Raw genomic sequence first — 16,245 nt, 5'->3', positions numbered from 1 at the left:
CAGACAGTCGGCTTAAGAGGATGATATATATATATATGAATATTACTCAAATATAAAAAGAATGAAATACTGCCATTTGAGGCAACATGGATAGACTTAGAGAATATTATATTTAGTGAAGTAAAACAGACAGAGAAAGTCAAATATTATATGATATCATTTATGAGTGGAATCTAAAAAATAATACAAATGAATCTATATACAAAACAGAAACAGACTCACAGAAGGAACACAAACTTATGTTTACCAAAGGGGAATGGGAATGGGGAGGGATAAATTAGGAGTATGGAATTAATAGATACAAACTACTCTACATAAAATAGATAAGCAACAATGATTTACTGTATAGTACAGGGAATTATATTCAAGATCCACTAATAACCTACAATGGAAAATAATCCGAAATTATCTATCTATCTGAATCACTTTGCTGTACACCTGAAATTAACACAATATTGTAAATCAACTATACTTCAATTTATAAAAAAAAAAACTTGACTTAAAAAACAAATACAAAAATAAAAAAAACTTCATTGAAAAACCCTCCTGGTTTTCAGATGGGTTGTCTATATACTTGCTACCATTAGTTATGATGAAGGCAGCGTTTTTGACAGAGAATAATTCTATCAGGTGTCAAAGTCCTTGAAATTTTTGCAAGAATTATAGGGAGTGGTTGATGGAAGAATGAGAAAGGAAGGTTAAAACTTACTGTAGTTGAACGCAGCTGCATAAATGGTTTGGATTTGACTTTGTGCGATGAGGAAAACAGGAACCCAGCCTGTGAACCATAAAGCACATATGACTTCTGTGATTTGGGTTTCTCTAGAGTGAGCTTTAGGGCAAGCAGTAAATTCTGTGGAAGCTCAAGTTTAATAAGGTAAGTATGTGTAGAGAGCTTTGTGAAGAGGTTGAGGATTGATTTTGGCTCTCTCTCTCTATCTCTATTTCATCAAGTGAAGACTGCAGAAATAAAGGGGAAGTTGTATGGAGGAATGATATAGAGGAATTTGAATCAGGGTAAAAGAAGTATTGACTAGAAATGGATTTAGAGTCCAGGAGATGACTGGTACTGGGTCAGGCATCTTCATTTTCATATCTCCCATGCAAGACTTCTCAGATTAGCTTGGCTTTGTTGCTCTTCCTATGTTTACTCATAAGAAACTGAACTTACCTTTGTCAGTACATTTATCACAGTCATGTATGAAATCAAATTTTTGAGCCTGAAGCATCTACAAGAGGAGAGGCCACTTTAAGAAAAAGAATAGAAAATTACAATAAGTACAAAAATGAACATTTATTTAGCATGAAGAAGAAATCACAACAAACAATAAATTTTAAAAGTTTGAAAATACTGTAACATCACAAAAATTAAAAAACCCAATACTTATATTAACTTCCTGACACACTTCTATGTTTTCCTGGTTTTATAATTGCTTTCTCTTTAATTGCCTCCCTTATAAGTATTATTTTGTTATATTTTCTCTGGAGAGAACAGAAAGTTAATTGCCTATCCCTAGCATATTCGATCAAAATTTATTCTTTATTATTGACAGTTTAGAAAAAATTCAGCTTTACATCTTGTTATTGGTAATACAATAAAAAATTACATAAATTATTGAAATTCAGGAAACATCAAGTCTTTAACATATGAGCTGTAATATTTCAGGGCACTTCAAATTTTCTTGTGTAGTAACTAATTTTGAACACTTTTATATTGATGACTCTCATAAACTGCATTACTAAGCACCTCCCAGGTGTTTATGGAGGTCTATACAATAAGGATCCCTGAATCATTACCTTTATTAGCCTCAGATTAATCTGGTTCAGATCCTATTATAATAATCTGATGATTTGTCTGTTTTTCCACAGGCTCATTGCTTTTTAGCCTTTTTTTGTCACTTAGCTGAGACTATGATGTTGTCTATGGACACTCTCCTCGGCCAAAGAAGAGGGCATATAATATATAAATATTGAATACAATGTTATAGATCCCTCTAAAGCTTATTCTTGCTCCTGCCACATCTTTCTTCACTCAGTTGATAATTTGTTTAATGCTCTATATTTTTATTTCCCTAGTATCTAGAAAAATATCCTATACTTTGTATGCTCCAGACATATAAATAATTGCTTAATGAATTAGGAAACAAATTAATGAACGTTGCCAGTCAGACTGTATGCCAGGTACAGAAATTCTTCACTTTCAAAAACTGTTGGTAAATATATTTGAGCAGATATTGGGAATTTTCCCTTGCAATCCTAAAATACCAGGCACTCTGATGTCTTTGCCCCAAGAAGACAGAGTTCCTTTTCCCAAGCCTTTAAATTTCATGAATTCTCATTATCCCTTCATAAGTCATTTCCTCCTGTCTTTGGTATTCTCCTATAGGTACCTGGAGAGAACAACCTTGTCCTCCTAATTCCTTTAGAATATGTCAGTTTTTATGATTTTTTTCTCTTATAAAAATTATATTCAAATATGAATACATTTTAAGTGGCATTCATCTACAACCCAAGTACTTCACCACCCCTCCTCCCTTTTCCATTTTTCACTGTAGAGAGAAGTATACTAGGTCTTATAGGGGCTACTAAAATGAGTTAAAATCATAAATCCTGCATTCAATGACCTTGCAGTCCCATAGAGTTATGAATGAACGAGAATATAGCAAGGAGACAAGTAGATAACTTGAGATAAAGAAAGTCTAAAGTAAATCATAAGACTGATGCAAATTGACATAAAAATTGTTGTAATTGTTTCTGACCTCTCCAGTTTTGACAGGGGAAGGTGTCAATAGTTATGCAAGGACAGCAGGCATAAACCAACATAGTCTTGGACAAATTAAGATATAGAGTCACTGTACTCTGAAGTTTCTTTAGTTTTGCTTTAACTTTTTATTGTGGAGATTTTTATACCACCTATTTGTATTGAGATAATTGTATAATGAAAACCCGAGTACCTATCATCCAACTCCAACAACTATCAACTATCAATATGGCCAATATCGTCTTATCTATGCCCCCTCTAACTTCACACCCCCCATTTACTGAAAGCAAATCCAAAGCTTTTTCTTGATTCATTAATCAGTATTTCCTCATTCAAATTCTTTCTCTCCTACTTTTCTTACCCAATCCCACCACAATCCCCACCCTTCTTTTTATTTTCACTTTCAGCACTGCAGCTCTGATGGTGTAACTCTGGCAGGACACAGATCCTTAAAGGTCAGCTCAGAGGGAGAAGCCAGATCAGCATTGCCTCACATTGTTTTTCTCTGAACAGATGGCTCCATAATGGTGATTGGTGAGGCCAGGGTGTCCATGAGAGTTGTTGTACTGCTCTGGCTTGAGGTGTCTCTGTTCCCTTCTGGCCTCTCCCAGGCTAGGCGCTCACAAAGCCTCAGCTCCCCAGATGTGGTGATCCCCTTGAAGGTTACCAACAGGGGCAGAGGTGCAAATGCTCCAGGCTGGCTCTCCTACAGCCTGCAGTTTGGGGGCCGAAGACATGTTGTCCACATGAGGGTTAAGAAGATTTTGGTCTCCAGACCCCTCCCAGTGTTCACCTACACGGAAGAGCACGCCCTTCGCCAGGATCATCCTTTTGTTCCTAATGACTGCTATTTTCATGGTTATGTGGAGGGGATCCCCGAGTCCCTGGTTTCCCTCAGTACTTGTGCTGGGGGCTTTCAAGGAATGCTGCAGATAAATGACCTTACTTATGAAATCCAGCCCATCAGGCACTCTACTACATTTGAACACCTGGTTTATAAGATAAACACTAATGAGGCAGAATTCTCACCTATGAGATGTGGCTTAACAAATAAAGCAGCACACCAACAGTTGGAATTTGAAGAGGCTGAGAAATCAACTCTGAAACAAAATTCTACTTATAACTGGTGGGCCCATTTATGGTTTCTGGAGCTGGTTGTGGTGGTAGATCACAATTTCTTCATTTATTCTCAAAGTAATTTCTCAAAGGTGCAGGAGAATGTATTTGTTGTTGTCAACATAGTGGATTCCATTTATCAGCAGTTGGGTACTTACGTGATTTTGACTGGGATTGAGATTTGGAATCATGAAAATGTTTTCCCAATGATAAGCATAGAACAGGTTCTGGAGAATTTCTCTCAGTGGAAACAAATCAGTCTTTCCCAGCTACAGTATGATGCTGCACATATTTTCATTAAAAATTCATTTATAAGTGTCCTCGGTATAGCCTATGTGGCAGGAATATGTCGTCCTCCTCTTGACTGTGGAGTTAATAATTTCAAAGGAGACCCCTGGTCTGTTTTTGCCCTCACCGTAGCTCACGAGTTAGGTCATACTCTGGGTATGCAACATGATGAAGAATTCTGTTTGTGTGGGCAAAGTGCTTGCATCATGAATGCTATCAGAGTGCCAGCAGAGAGATTCACGAACTGTAGTTATGCAGATTTTACAAAGACTACTTTAAACCAGGGATCATGTCTGCACAATCCTCCAATTCCAGGGGCAGTCTTTATGCTGAAGCGCTGTGGGAATGGTGTGATTGAAGGAGAAGAGAAGTGTGACTGTGGATCTATAAAGCAGTGTGAACAAGATCCCTGTTGTCTGTTGAACTGCACTCTGAGGCCTGGGGCTACTTGTGCTTTTGGGCTTTGTTGCAAGGACTGCAAGTTCATGCCATCAGGGGAACTCTGTAGACATCAGGTCAATGAATGTGACCTTCCAGAGTGGTGCAATGGGACATCTCATCAGTGCCCAGAAGATGTATATGTGCAGGACGGGATTCCCTGTAGTGATGGTGCCTACTGCTATCAAAAGAGATGTAATAAGCATGATGAACAGTGCAGGGAGATTTTTGGTGAAGGTGCAAAGAGTGCATCTCAGAGTTGCTATAAAGAAATCAACTCCCAGGGAAACCGTTTTGGCCACTGTGGTATAAATGGCACAACATACCTAAAATGTCATACTTCAGATAGCTTTTGTGGGAGAGTTCAGTGTGAGAATGTGGGAGACATTCCCCACCTGAGAGATCACTCAACTTTGCAGTACACTCACATCAATGGTGTCACCTGCTGGAGTATCGACTATCACTTAGGGATGAATACACCTGATGTTGGTGAAGTGAAAGATGGTACCATGTGTGGTCCAGGAAATATCTGCATACACAAGAAGTGTGTCAATCTGTCTCTCCTGTCACAAGTCTGTTTCCCTGAGACCTGCAACATGAAGGGGATCTGCAATAACAAACATCACTGCCACTGCGGCTATGGGTGGTCCCCGCCCTATTGCCTACACAGAGGCAATGGAGGTAGTGTTGACAGTGGCCCAGCATCTGCCAGAAGAGTTTTCTTGCCACTAGTTGTGACTCTTAGTTCATCTGTTTTGCTTTTACTTTTACCTGCTGTATTTATATACCTTCGAAAACATTTTGGATCCAAGAAGACTAAGACTCACTCTTCTGATTAAGAACATGCCTAAAATTTAATAGCCTATACATTATTAAGTTTAGTCTATTGGCAGTAGAAATATTCCTACATGCATGAAACTGAGCACATTTCTGACAGTTTACAGAAAAATGCAGAGACTTTGCCTTCTGTCAGTATCAGAAATATTGCCATCAAACAAAGGTAATTCCTAACATTTTCCTATCTACTGTTCATTGTTGTAAGCAGCAAATAAAGCTCATTTCCCCCTAAGTTAGTCCTCTTTGTGTTTCTTGAGCACAAATATGACTCATAGAAAAGGCAGGGCACAGACATCTGAGGCCCCAGGGGTGAGTCTTGCCTCTTTTCATTCCCAAAGTGTGCAGAGGATGTATTTGTTGTTGTCAACATAGTGGATTCATTTATCAGCATTTGGGTACTTATGTGATTTTGATTGGGACTAAGATTTGGAATCATGGAAATATTTTCCCAGTGAAATGCATAGAACAAGCAAAGACTGCAATGCAGTTCATGCCATCAGGGGAACTCTGTAGACATCAGGTCAATGAATGTGACCTTCCTTAGTGGTGTGATGGGACATCTCATCAGTGCCCAGAAGACGTATATATGCAGGACAGGATTCCGTGTAGTGACAGTACCTACTGCTATGAAAAGAGATGTAATAAAGTTGGAAAAATCACTTACATTTTCTAACAAAATCTGAAAAGACGGATAATAATAACGCTTTCCCACACAACCTCTTGGGGTTATTTGATAACCAAAAGAGAGAAAGGAATGATTTCTTGTTAAAGTATAAACAAATTGTTTAACAAAAACTCCTGACCCTGTTCCCTCAGCTTCCCAGCCAAGCTTGTCTGCTCTAACCCTTTGCCTTAATTTGGCAGTTTGGGTATCCTCTTGGGAGTATTTTCTTTGAATACCAGAATATAATCTCCCTGAGGGCAGGGTTGTTTTAACTGTTTTTGCTGACTGTTGAGTCCCAATACCTAGAATATGCCTAGTACACAATAAATGTTTGAATGGATTATTAATTGCATGAAGTTAATTAGGAAATGTAAAAATAATCTTGATACTTTTGTCTTCTTTTTAAAACTACTGTAGTTCTTGTTCAAAATTGAACTTTGAATATCTAAAATGTGTATTTATAATGCTCCCTTTGTACTTGTCCATCGCCATCTTTTTGTCCCCAATTTATCATCTCCTCAGTCTATTCTCAGTATTTCTGGAAGTCTTGTCTCTTGAAAACACATTTCTAAATCAGATACCTTCTGTAGATGGTCCAGATAACTTCTAAATGCCACTCTTTGTCAACTGAAATAACCTTTTTTATATCATTTTCCATTATGCTTTGCACACTTTGCATCCTCTAGCTATTTTCTGTTTTAAATATACTTGGCTGTGTCATGCCTCTGCGCATCTGTATATCAATTCCCATTCCCAAAATTCTGTTTACTACCCTTCCCAACCCCCTTGCCTTGGAAAACTCCCATTTTTCTCTCAACAGAGGTTAAACATCACATCTTTGGAAAAGTATTTCCTTTTGAAATGTTATGTGTTCTACTTGTGTGCTCCTGTCACTTTGTGGTCATCCCTTTGATGCACTCTAGGAATAGATGGTAACAATGTATCACCCAGAGACAGAGAGAAGAAAAGGACATCTAGTGGGACCATAGAAACCGGGAAGCAAGAACCAAGAAGACAAACTGATTGTTTAGTTTTAGAATGTAAATCAGAGAATGACTCACGTGTTTTATGTATACATGTTCATATGGAGACAAAAGGCAGCTGCTCCAATTTACTCATTCTCTTTTGAAATTGTTTTTTGTATAAAAAATTTTTAATTTTGTTACAGTCAAATGTGTCAATCTAATGTTCTTTTATATTTACTGGGTTTTATATTTTCGCTTGAGATAACTTTGAGATAATCCTTTTTGTTTTCTGGGATTATGTTGACTTCAGTTTTCATGCTTAAATTTGGAATTTATTTTGCTATAAGAAATTAAATAGAAATCCAACCATATGTTTTTTCAAATGGCTAGCCAGTTAGCCCAATACACTTTATTGAATAAGTCATTGTTCACTGCTTTACTGGTAAATTAAGATTCTGTATTATATTTTAAAGTTAATTTGTTAGAGTCATATTATTTTCCTTGCAAATTTTTACAAGAAGCTGCAACTTTTGCAATATTTCTAATTTGAGGAAAAGCTGCATTGTTATTTTATGTTGGCTGAGTTAATTAGGGCTGAGTATGTCAATTATATCAAGATTAGTGGATAAAATTAACCTCCTTATAACAAACATAGAGTCTTACCTACTCTCTAAATTTGGGTTCCCCAAAAAGCATGTGCTGAGACCAGGGTTTATGTGGAGTTAGTTTATTTGGGAAGCACAAAAAAAGTATATTATGAGCAAGTTTCCACTGTGGGCTACTGGAGCCATTCCCTGCGGACTCTCTAAGTCATGTGAAACACACCTTGGAATACTCCTCCATGGGGTAGGAGAAAGCTGTCAGGAAAAGAAATTAGATACAGCATTTGAAATAGGAAACTGTCAGAGAATGGAAATTGTCTCCTGCAGCTGCCAGTGAACTTAGGTGGAACAGGGGGATGTAGAGTGGACCATCATATACTGTACCCAGATTCTCTAGAAAATAGATGCTGAGGCAAGGATTAAATGCATATGTATCTTCTGTAGTATGGTGATTCCTATACAGACTAGTGGCTTCCTACTTTACAGGAGTGTATTTGGCCCATCCATGGAGCAGGCTAGGAGCAAAAAGGAGTTAATACATCTGGAAGCAACTCTTAACCAATGAGGAATGTTTTGCGAATAAATCTCACAATTTCCCCAGTCCTCATGGGACAATTCTGAGGTATCTGACAGTGTCTCTCAGAGAGTCCACAGTAGAATTGTGTCCTAGTTGCTCATGTGGTCACTCACCCATTAATGTATGCTTGATTTGCTTTTATCCCTTTCCTGTCTCAGTTTCCCACTCCTTTACCATGCACTCAAATCTTGGAATTTTATCCCAAATAAACTGCTCATACTCAAATTCTTGTCTCAGGGTCCATTTCTAACAGTTGGTACCAGAAGTGTTCCTTAAAAGAAGGCTCTATAAGATGTGAGATTTTAGAATTGGATCAGTTACTTAGATTGCGACTAGAACACATAGTCCATCCAGTAGAAACTGGTGTGCTGCAACATTGTAAATAAAGACTCTCACTTGTGGTGTGCTGGGATGAGGTACAGACAGAAGTAGTGTCCTGGATTATACATTAGTCCTAGTATTTGAATTAGAAATGCAAGAATTATGAGGTTAGTTAACTAGTGAAGAAGCCATGAAGAAAGAAAATTACAGGTTCAGGTTAAAAAACTTGGGTGTGGTGTGACTGTCCCAAGACCTCTACAACAATATTTACAGAGAATCTCATCCTACAGACTGTACTGAAAATAATACCCAAGATTTGTCATAAATGTGCAGAATTATAAAGATCACTGGGTTTAGATGTCTGGCATGTTTCCCTATGTAAAAATCAAAGGTCCTATTAGAAGAGGATTGTTATCCTAGGATTTTGGATGAGGACATCTGAGGGGATGCATTTGAAAACTTGAATTGTGAGGTTTTCTTGAACACTCTGGGCCAGGAGAACTCATTCCTTAACCCTTGCTAGAAGAGAGCAGTCTCTCATTGCCTGGAGACCATGCTTCACCAAAGACTACGCTTGCCCTCCTGAAGATCTGTCCTTAATTTCCCCTCATAGCATCTAGACCTATAACTAGGGTCAGTCCTCAAAATGGCCCAAGTGGGGCTGTACAGTTCTTAGTATGAGAGGAACTGGATCCTTTCTCAAGAGAACATAGGGAACTGGCTAATATATGCCATTAGAAGCCAGGAGGATATATATAGGAATATATCCTGAGGATACTGGATCAGGAGAAATAGAATATAAGATTATATAGGGGAAAGCTTTTACTTGTTAAATTTTTTTAATTTTTAATATTTTATTAATGTGTCATTCATTCTTCCATGAATGCTATAGATTTTAGCCTAATGAAATATCTTTTTCCAGTACTTCTAATTGCCCATGCTCTTATTTCTATTCATGTTTCATTAAAAAAATTTTTTTAAATTGGAGTATAGTTGATTTACAATGTTGTATTAGTTTTGGGTGTACAGCAAAGTGAATCAGTTATACATATACATATAACCACTCTTTTTTTAGATTCTTTTTCCATATAGGTCATTACAGAGTATTGAGTAGAGTTCCCTGTGCTATACAGTAGGTTCGTATTAGTTATCTATTTTATATGTAATACTGTTTATATGTCAATCTCAATCTCCCAATTTATCCCTCCCCACACTTATTCCCTGGTAACCATAAGTTTGTTTTCTACATCTGTGACTCTACTTCTATTTTGTAAATAAGTTCATTTGTACCCCCTCTTTTTTATATTCCACATATTAGTGATATCATATGATATTTGTCTTTCTGTGTCTGACTTACTTCACTCAGTATGACAATCTCTAGGTCCATCCATGTTGCTGAAAATGGCATTATTTCATTCTTTTTTATTGCTGAGTAACATTCCATTGTATATATATACCACATCTTCTTTATCCATTCCTCTGTTGATGGCTATTTAGGATGCTTCCATGTCCTGGCTATTGTAAATAGTGCTGCAATGAAAATTGGGGTGCATGTATGTTTTCGAATTATGGTTTTCTCAGGGTATATGCCCAGGAGTGGGATTCCTGGGTCATATGGCAGTTCTAGTTTTAGTTTTTTAAGAAACCTCCATACTGTTCTCCATGGCATCTGTACCAATTTACATTCCCCCCGGGCGGTGTAGGAGGTGATAGCTCACTGTAGTTTTGATTTGCATTTTCTAATAATTAGTGATGTTGAGCATCTTTTCATGTGCTTGTTGGCCATCTGTATGTCGTCTTTGGAGAAATACCTATTTAGATCTTCCCCCCATTTTTTTGATTGGGTTATTTGCTTTTTTTGATATTGAGCTACATGAGCTGTTTGTATACTTTGGAGATTAATCCCTTGCCAGTTGCTTTATTTGCAAATATTTTCTCCCAGTCTGAGGGTTGTCCTTACATAGGGAAAACTTTTAAATAAGGAAGTTCTTAGGACTTAACATTCTTGCAAAGACGCTCAGAGCTTATCCTCATGTGCTGCTGGAATTATTGCATCTTCATGGCTTGGAAATGTTGGTGGACCATAATAATTGAGGTGGAAATGCTAGAACTACTTTGGCAGTTAAGTGAATTTGGGGGTCAGAATATTCAGGGAAGAAGGCTTGTTAGGAAATGGATTTATTACAAATGACCAGAGAAATCACTGCTGATCCTGTTTATCTGGAGGTCCTAGAGGACACTATCTTCACTCAAGCAGTAAGAAATTCACTTGTCAGAGGAAAGTAGGCATCATTGGGACCTCAGTGGTAGCTGTCTTTGTAGGCCAGATATGATGGCCTACAATAATAGTAGAAAAAAGGAGACAGCCCTTAACTAAAAACAACATGGTGGACATAATTACTGTAATGGGCAGTAAGACTGTAATTGCAAACATTGGGCCCTGACATAAGTGTATTTGATGCTATGTCTAATAGATTTTGGTTCTCCTAGGGATGAGATAGCTGGGCAGATAATGAGGGCATTTATTACCTTACACAGCCAAAAAAAGATCAAAAGCTGGTGACCAATAGACTAATGAAACTTCTGCAATGGGCATCTCTTGTCCAGTTTTCAGACCTAAGTCAGAATATCACTGACTATTTATTGCCAATTAAAGGAGAGACCAGGTATTTTTTAGGAAGGACCCTGAAATGTCATCACAAATATATATACAATAAATATTCCCCTAACTTGTTCCCCCAACAGGACCTTGTTTCCCAAAGGGGCATGTTCGTCAAGTGGATACACATGTACCAGAGTAACCACTCAACGGGGAAAGAGGGAATACTCAGATCTTTTTAGGACTATCAGATGCAAGGTCTGACCTAACACAGATACCAAAGAACCCAAAATGCCTCATGAAGGAGACCATGTAAGAAATAAAATCCTGATCCAAGGGCATCTCACAATGGGTCCAATGGGCCCATGAACCCATTCTGTGGTAATTTCCCTGGGTCCTGAGTGCCTAAACTCAGAAGCTGACAGTATCCTCAAAGTGGTTTTTTGGTCTATGGAGTAAAAGTTATCATGGAAGGAAATACCGAGTAAGAGGACCTAAAAGTTTCCCCCACACCCACGCACCTCCAGCCAAAATAGTAAGACAGAAGGACTAATACATCATGAGTAAAAGAGAAGATCACTAATGACTTAAAGGTTGAAGAGTGGTGATCCACATCACATTCCCATTTAATTTACTGCTTTTCTGCTGCAAAGATCAAATAAGTCTTGGTGAATTACCATAAACTTACCCAAGTAGAGGTCTCAAACATGCATAGTGTGCTGGGTATATTAACTTTACTGGAAGAGATCAGCACAGTATCTGGCACATGATATATACCCATTGATCTGACAGATACATTATTTTCAGTCTCTATCAGGAAGGAAGCTCAAAACCAGTTAGCATTCTCTCAGGATGGAAAGCAGTATACATTCAAAATCTCACTTCAAGTCTATGTTAACCCTTCTCTTCTCTGCCACAATATAGCTTGAAAATAATTTGATCATCTTGACACTCCTCAGAACATCACACACGTCCACTATATCTATGGTATCAGGTTAATCAAGGGACTCCCCATAAGGTTATCAGTTGAACTTTCAGCAGAAACTCTGCAGGCCACAAGGGAGTGGTATGATACACTTAAAGTGATGAAAAAGAAAAACCTACAACCAAGATTACTCTACCCAGCAAGGATCTCATTCAGATTCAATGGAGAAATCAAAAGCTTTTCATACAAGCAAGAGCTAAGAGAATTCAGCATCACCAAACCAGCTTTACAACAATGCTAAAGGAACCTCTCCAGGTGCGAAACACAAAAGAAGAAAAAGACCCACAAAAACAAACCCAAAACAATTAAGAAAATGGTAATAGGAACATACATATCGATAATAACCTTGAGTGTAAATGGAGTAAATGTTCTGAACAAAAGACACAGGCTGGCTGAATAGATACGAAACAAGACCCATATATATGTTGCCTACAAGAGACCCACTTCAGACCTAGGGACACATACAGACTGAAAGCAAGGGGGGGGTGGAAAAAGATATTCCATGCAAATGGAAATCAAAAGAAAGCTGGAGTAGCAATACTCATATCAGATAAAATAGACTTTAAAATAAAGACTGTTACAAGAGATAAGGAAGAACAATACATAATGATCAAGGGATCGATCCAAGAAGAAGATATGACAATTATAAATATATATGCACCCAACATAGGAGCACCTCAATACATAAGGCAAATGCTGACAACCATAAAAGGGGAAATTGACAGTAACACAGTAAAGGTGGGGGACTTTAACACCCCACTTACACCAATGGACAGATCATCCAAACAGAAGATAAATAGGGAAACAGAAGCTTTAAATGACACAATACACCAGATAGATTTAATTGATATTTATAAGAAATTCCATCCAAAAGTGGCAGAATACACGTTCTTCTCAAGTGCACATGGAACATTCTCCAGGATAGATCACATCTTGGGTCACAAATCAAGCCTCGGAAAATTTAAGAAATTGAAATTTTATCAAGCATCTTTTCTAATCAAAATGCTAGGAGATTGGAAATCAATTACAGGAAAAAATAACACTGTAAAAAACACAAATACATGGAGGCTAAACGGTTCAGTACTAAATAACCAAGAGATCACTGAAGAAATCAAAGAGGAAATCAAAAAATACATAGAAACAAGTGACAACAGAAACACAACGACCCAAAACCTATGGGATGCAGTAAAAGCAGTTCTAAGAGGGAAGTTTATAGCAATTCAATCTTACCTCAAGAAACAAGAAAAATCTCTAACCTTACACCTAAAGCAACTAGAGAAAGAAGAGCAAAGAAAGCCCAAAGTCAGTAGAAGGAAAGAAATCATAAAGATCAGAGCAGAAATAAATGAAATAGAAATGAAGAAAACAATAGCAAAGATCAAAAAAACTAAAGGTTGGTTCTTTGAGAAGATAAACAAAATTGATAAACTATTAGCCAGACTCATTAAGAAAAAAAGAGAGAGGATGCAAATCAATGAAATTAGAAATGAAAAAGGAGAAATCACAACTGACACTGCAGAAATACAAAGGATTATAATAGACTACTACAAACAACTATATGCCAATAAAATGGACAACCACGAAGAAACGGACAAATTCTTGGAAAGGTACAATTTTCCAAGACTGAACCAGGAAGAATTAGAAAATACAAAAACACATATCACAAGTAATGAAATTGAAACTGTAATTAAAAATCTTCCAACAAACAGAGTCTAGGACCAGATGGCTTCACAGGCGAATTCTATCAAATATTTAGAGAAGAGACAGCACCTATCCTTCTCAAACTGTTCCAAAATATTGCAGAGGGAAGAACACTCCAAAACTCATTCTACAAAGCGACCATCACCCTGATACCAAAACCAAAGATATAACAAAAAAAGAAAATTACAGACCAGTATCACTGATGAACATAGATGCAAAAATCCTCAACAAAATACTAGCAAACAGAATCCAACAACACATTATAAGGATCATACACCATGATCGAGTGGGATTTATCCCAGGAATGCAAGGATTCTTCAATATATGCAAATCAAACAATGTAAAACACCATATTAACAAATTAAGGAATAAAAACCGTATGATCATCTCAATAGATGCAGAAAAGCTTTTCACAAAATTCAACACCAATTTATGATAAAAAGTCTCCAGAAAATGGGCATAGAGGGAACTTACCTCAACATAATAAAGTCCATATATGAGAAACCCACAGGAAACATCATACTCAATGGTGAAAAACTGAAAGCATTTCCACTAAGATCAGGAACAAGACAAGGATGCCCACTTTTGCCACTCTTACTCAACATAGTTTTGGAAGTCTTAACCATGGCAATCAGAGAAGAAAAAGGAATCCAAATTAGAAAAGAAGAAGTAAAACTGTCACTGCAAATGACATGATACTATACATAGAAAATCCTAAAGATGCCACTAGAAAACTTCTAGAACTAATCAATGAATTTGGTAAGGTTGCAGGATACAAAATTAATGCACAGAAATCTCTGGCATTCCTATACATTAACAACAAAAAATCAGAAAGAGAAATTAAGGGAAAAATCCCATTTACCATCTCAACAAAAAGAATAAGTACCTGGGAATAAACCTACCTAAGGAGGCAAAAGACTTGTACTCAGAAAACTATAAAACACTGATGAAAGAAATCAAGGATGACATAAACAGATGGAGAAATATACCATGTTCTTGGATTGGAAGAATCAATATTGTGAAAATGACTGTACTACCCAAAGCAATCTACAGATTCAATGCAATCCCTATCAAACTACCAATGATATTCTTCACAGAATTAGAACACAAAATGTTACAATCTGTATGGAAACACAAAAGACCCTGAATAGCCAAAGCAATCTTGAGAAAGAAAAACGGAGCTGGAGGAATCAGGCTCCCTGACTTCAAACTATACTACAAAGCTACAGTAATGAAGACAGTATGGTGCTGACACAAAAACAGAACTATAGATCAATGGTACAGAATAGAAAGCCCAGAGATAAATCCACACACATATGGTCACCTAATTTATGACAAAGGAGGTAAAAACATACGATGGAGAAAAGACAGCTTCTTCAATAAGTGGTGCTGGGAAAACTGGACAGCTACATGTAAAAGTATGAAATTAGAACACTCCCTAACACCATACACAAAAATAAACTCAAAATGGATTAAAGACCTAAATGTAAGGCTGGACACTATAAAACTCTTAGAGGAAAACATAGGAAGAACACTCTTTGACATAAATCGTAGCAAGATCTTTTTTGACCCACCTCCTAGAGTAATGAAAATAAAAACAAAAATAAACAAATGGGACCTAATGAAACTTAAAAGCTTTTGCACAGCAAAGCCAACCACAAACAAGACAAAAAGACAGCCCTCTGAATGGGAGAAAATATTTGCAAATGAAGCAACAGACAAAGGATTAATCTCCAAAATATACCAAGAGCTCATGCAGCTCAATATCAAAAACAACAAACAACCCAATTAAAAAATGGGTGGAAGACCTAAATAGACATTTCACCAAAGAAGACATACAGATAACCAAGAGGCACATGAAAAGATGCTCAACATCACTAATTGTTAGAGAAATGCAAATCAAAACTACAGTGATGTATCACCTCCCACTGGTCAGAATGGCCATCACCAAAAAATCTACAACAATAAATGCTAGAGAGGGTTTGGATAAAAGAGAACACTTTTGCACTGTTGGTGGGAAAGTAAATTGATACAGCCACTATGGAGAACATTATGGAGGTTCCTTAATAAACTAAAAATAGAACTACCATAGGACCCAGCAATCCCACTACTGGGTATATACCCAGAGAAAACCATAACTCAAAAGGACACATGTACCCCAATGTTCATCGCAACACTATTTACAATAGCCACGACACGGAAACAACCCTAATGTCCAACGACAGATGAATGGATAAAGAAGATGTGGTACATATATACAATGGAATATTACTCAGCCATAAAAAGGAACAAAATTGGGTCATTTGTAGAGATGTGGATGGACCTAGAGTCTGTTATACAGAGTGAAGTAAGCCAGAAAGAGAAAAACAAATATTGTATATTAACACTTAT

General features: G+C 37.1%; 1 protein-coding gene and 1 pseudogene across 2 annotated transcripts in view; one reads left to right on the top strand and one right to left on the bottom strand.

The window, feature by feature from the left end:
- The window catches only part of LOC309625179 (disintegrin and metalloproteinase domain-containing protein 20 pseudogene), a 60,801-nt pseudogene extending 59,614 nt beyond the window's left edge, over positions 1–1,187 (bottom strand). The window contains exon 1 of the transcript XR_014249419.1: positions 1,172–1,187. The product of XR_014249419.1 is annotated as a disintegrin and metalloproteinase domain-containing protein 20 pseudogene (transcript). The remainder of the gene's footprint in view (positions 1–1,171) is intronic.
- On the top strand, positions 508–12,639 carry LOC309625182 (disintegrin and metalloproteinase domain-containing protein 21-like). The gene has a single exon (XM_082384337.1). The coding sequence runs from the start codon at positions 3,286–3,288 to the stop codon at positions 5,440–5,442; it is 2,157 nt and encodes a 718-aa protein (XP_082240463.1). The 5' UTR covers positions 508–3,285; the 3' UTR covers positions 5,443–12,639.
- The last annotated feature ends 3,606 nt before the right edge of the window (positions 12,640–16,245 follow it).

Source organism: Balaenoptera borealis (assembly GCF_965194805.1).
Source record: "Balaenoptera borealis genome assembly, chromosome: 3".
NCBI classification, from domain to species: Eukaryota; Metazoa; Chordata; class Mammalia; order Artiodactyla; family Balaenopteridae; genus Balaenoptera; species Balaenoptera borealis.
This window is presented reverse-complemented; position numbering and strand designations above follow the sequence as displayed.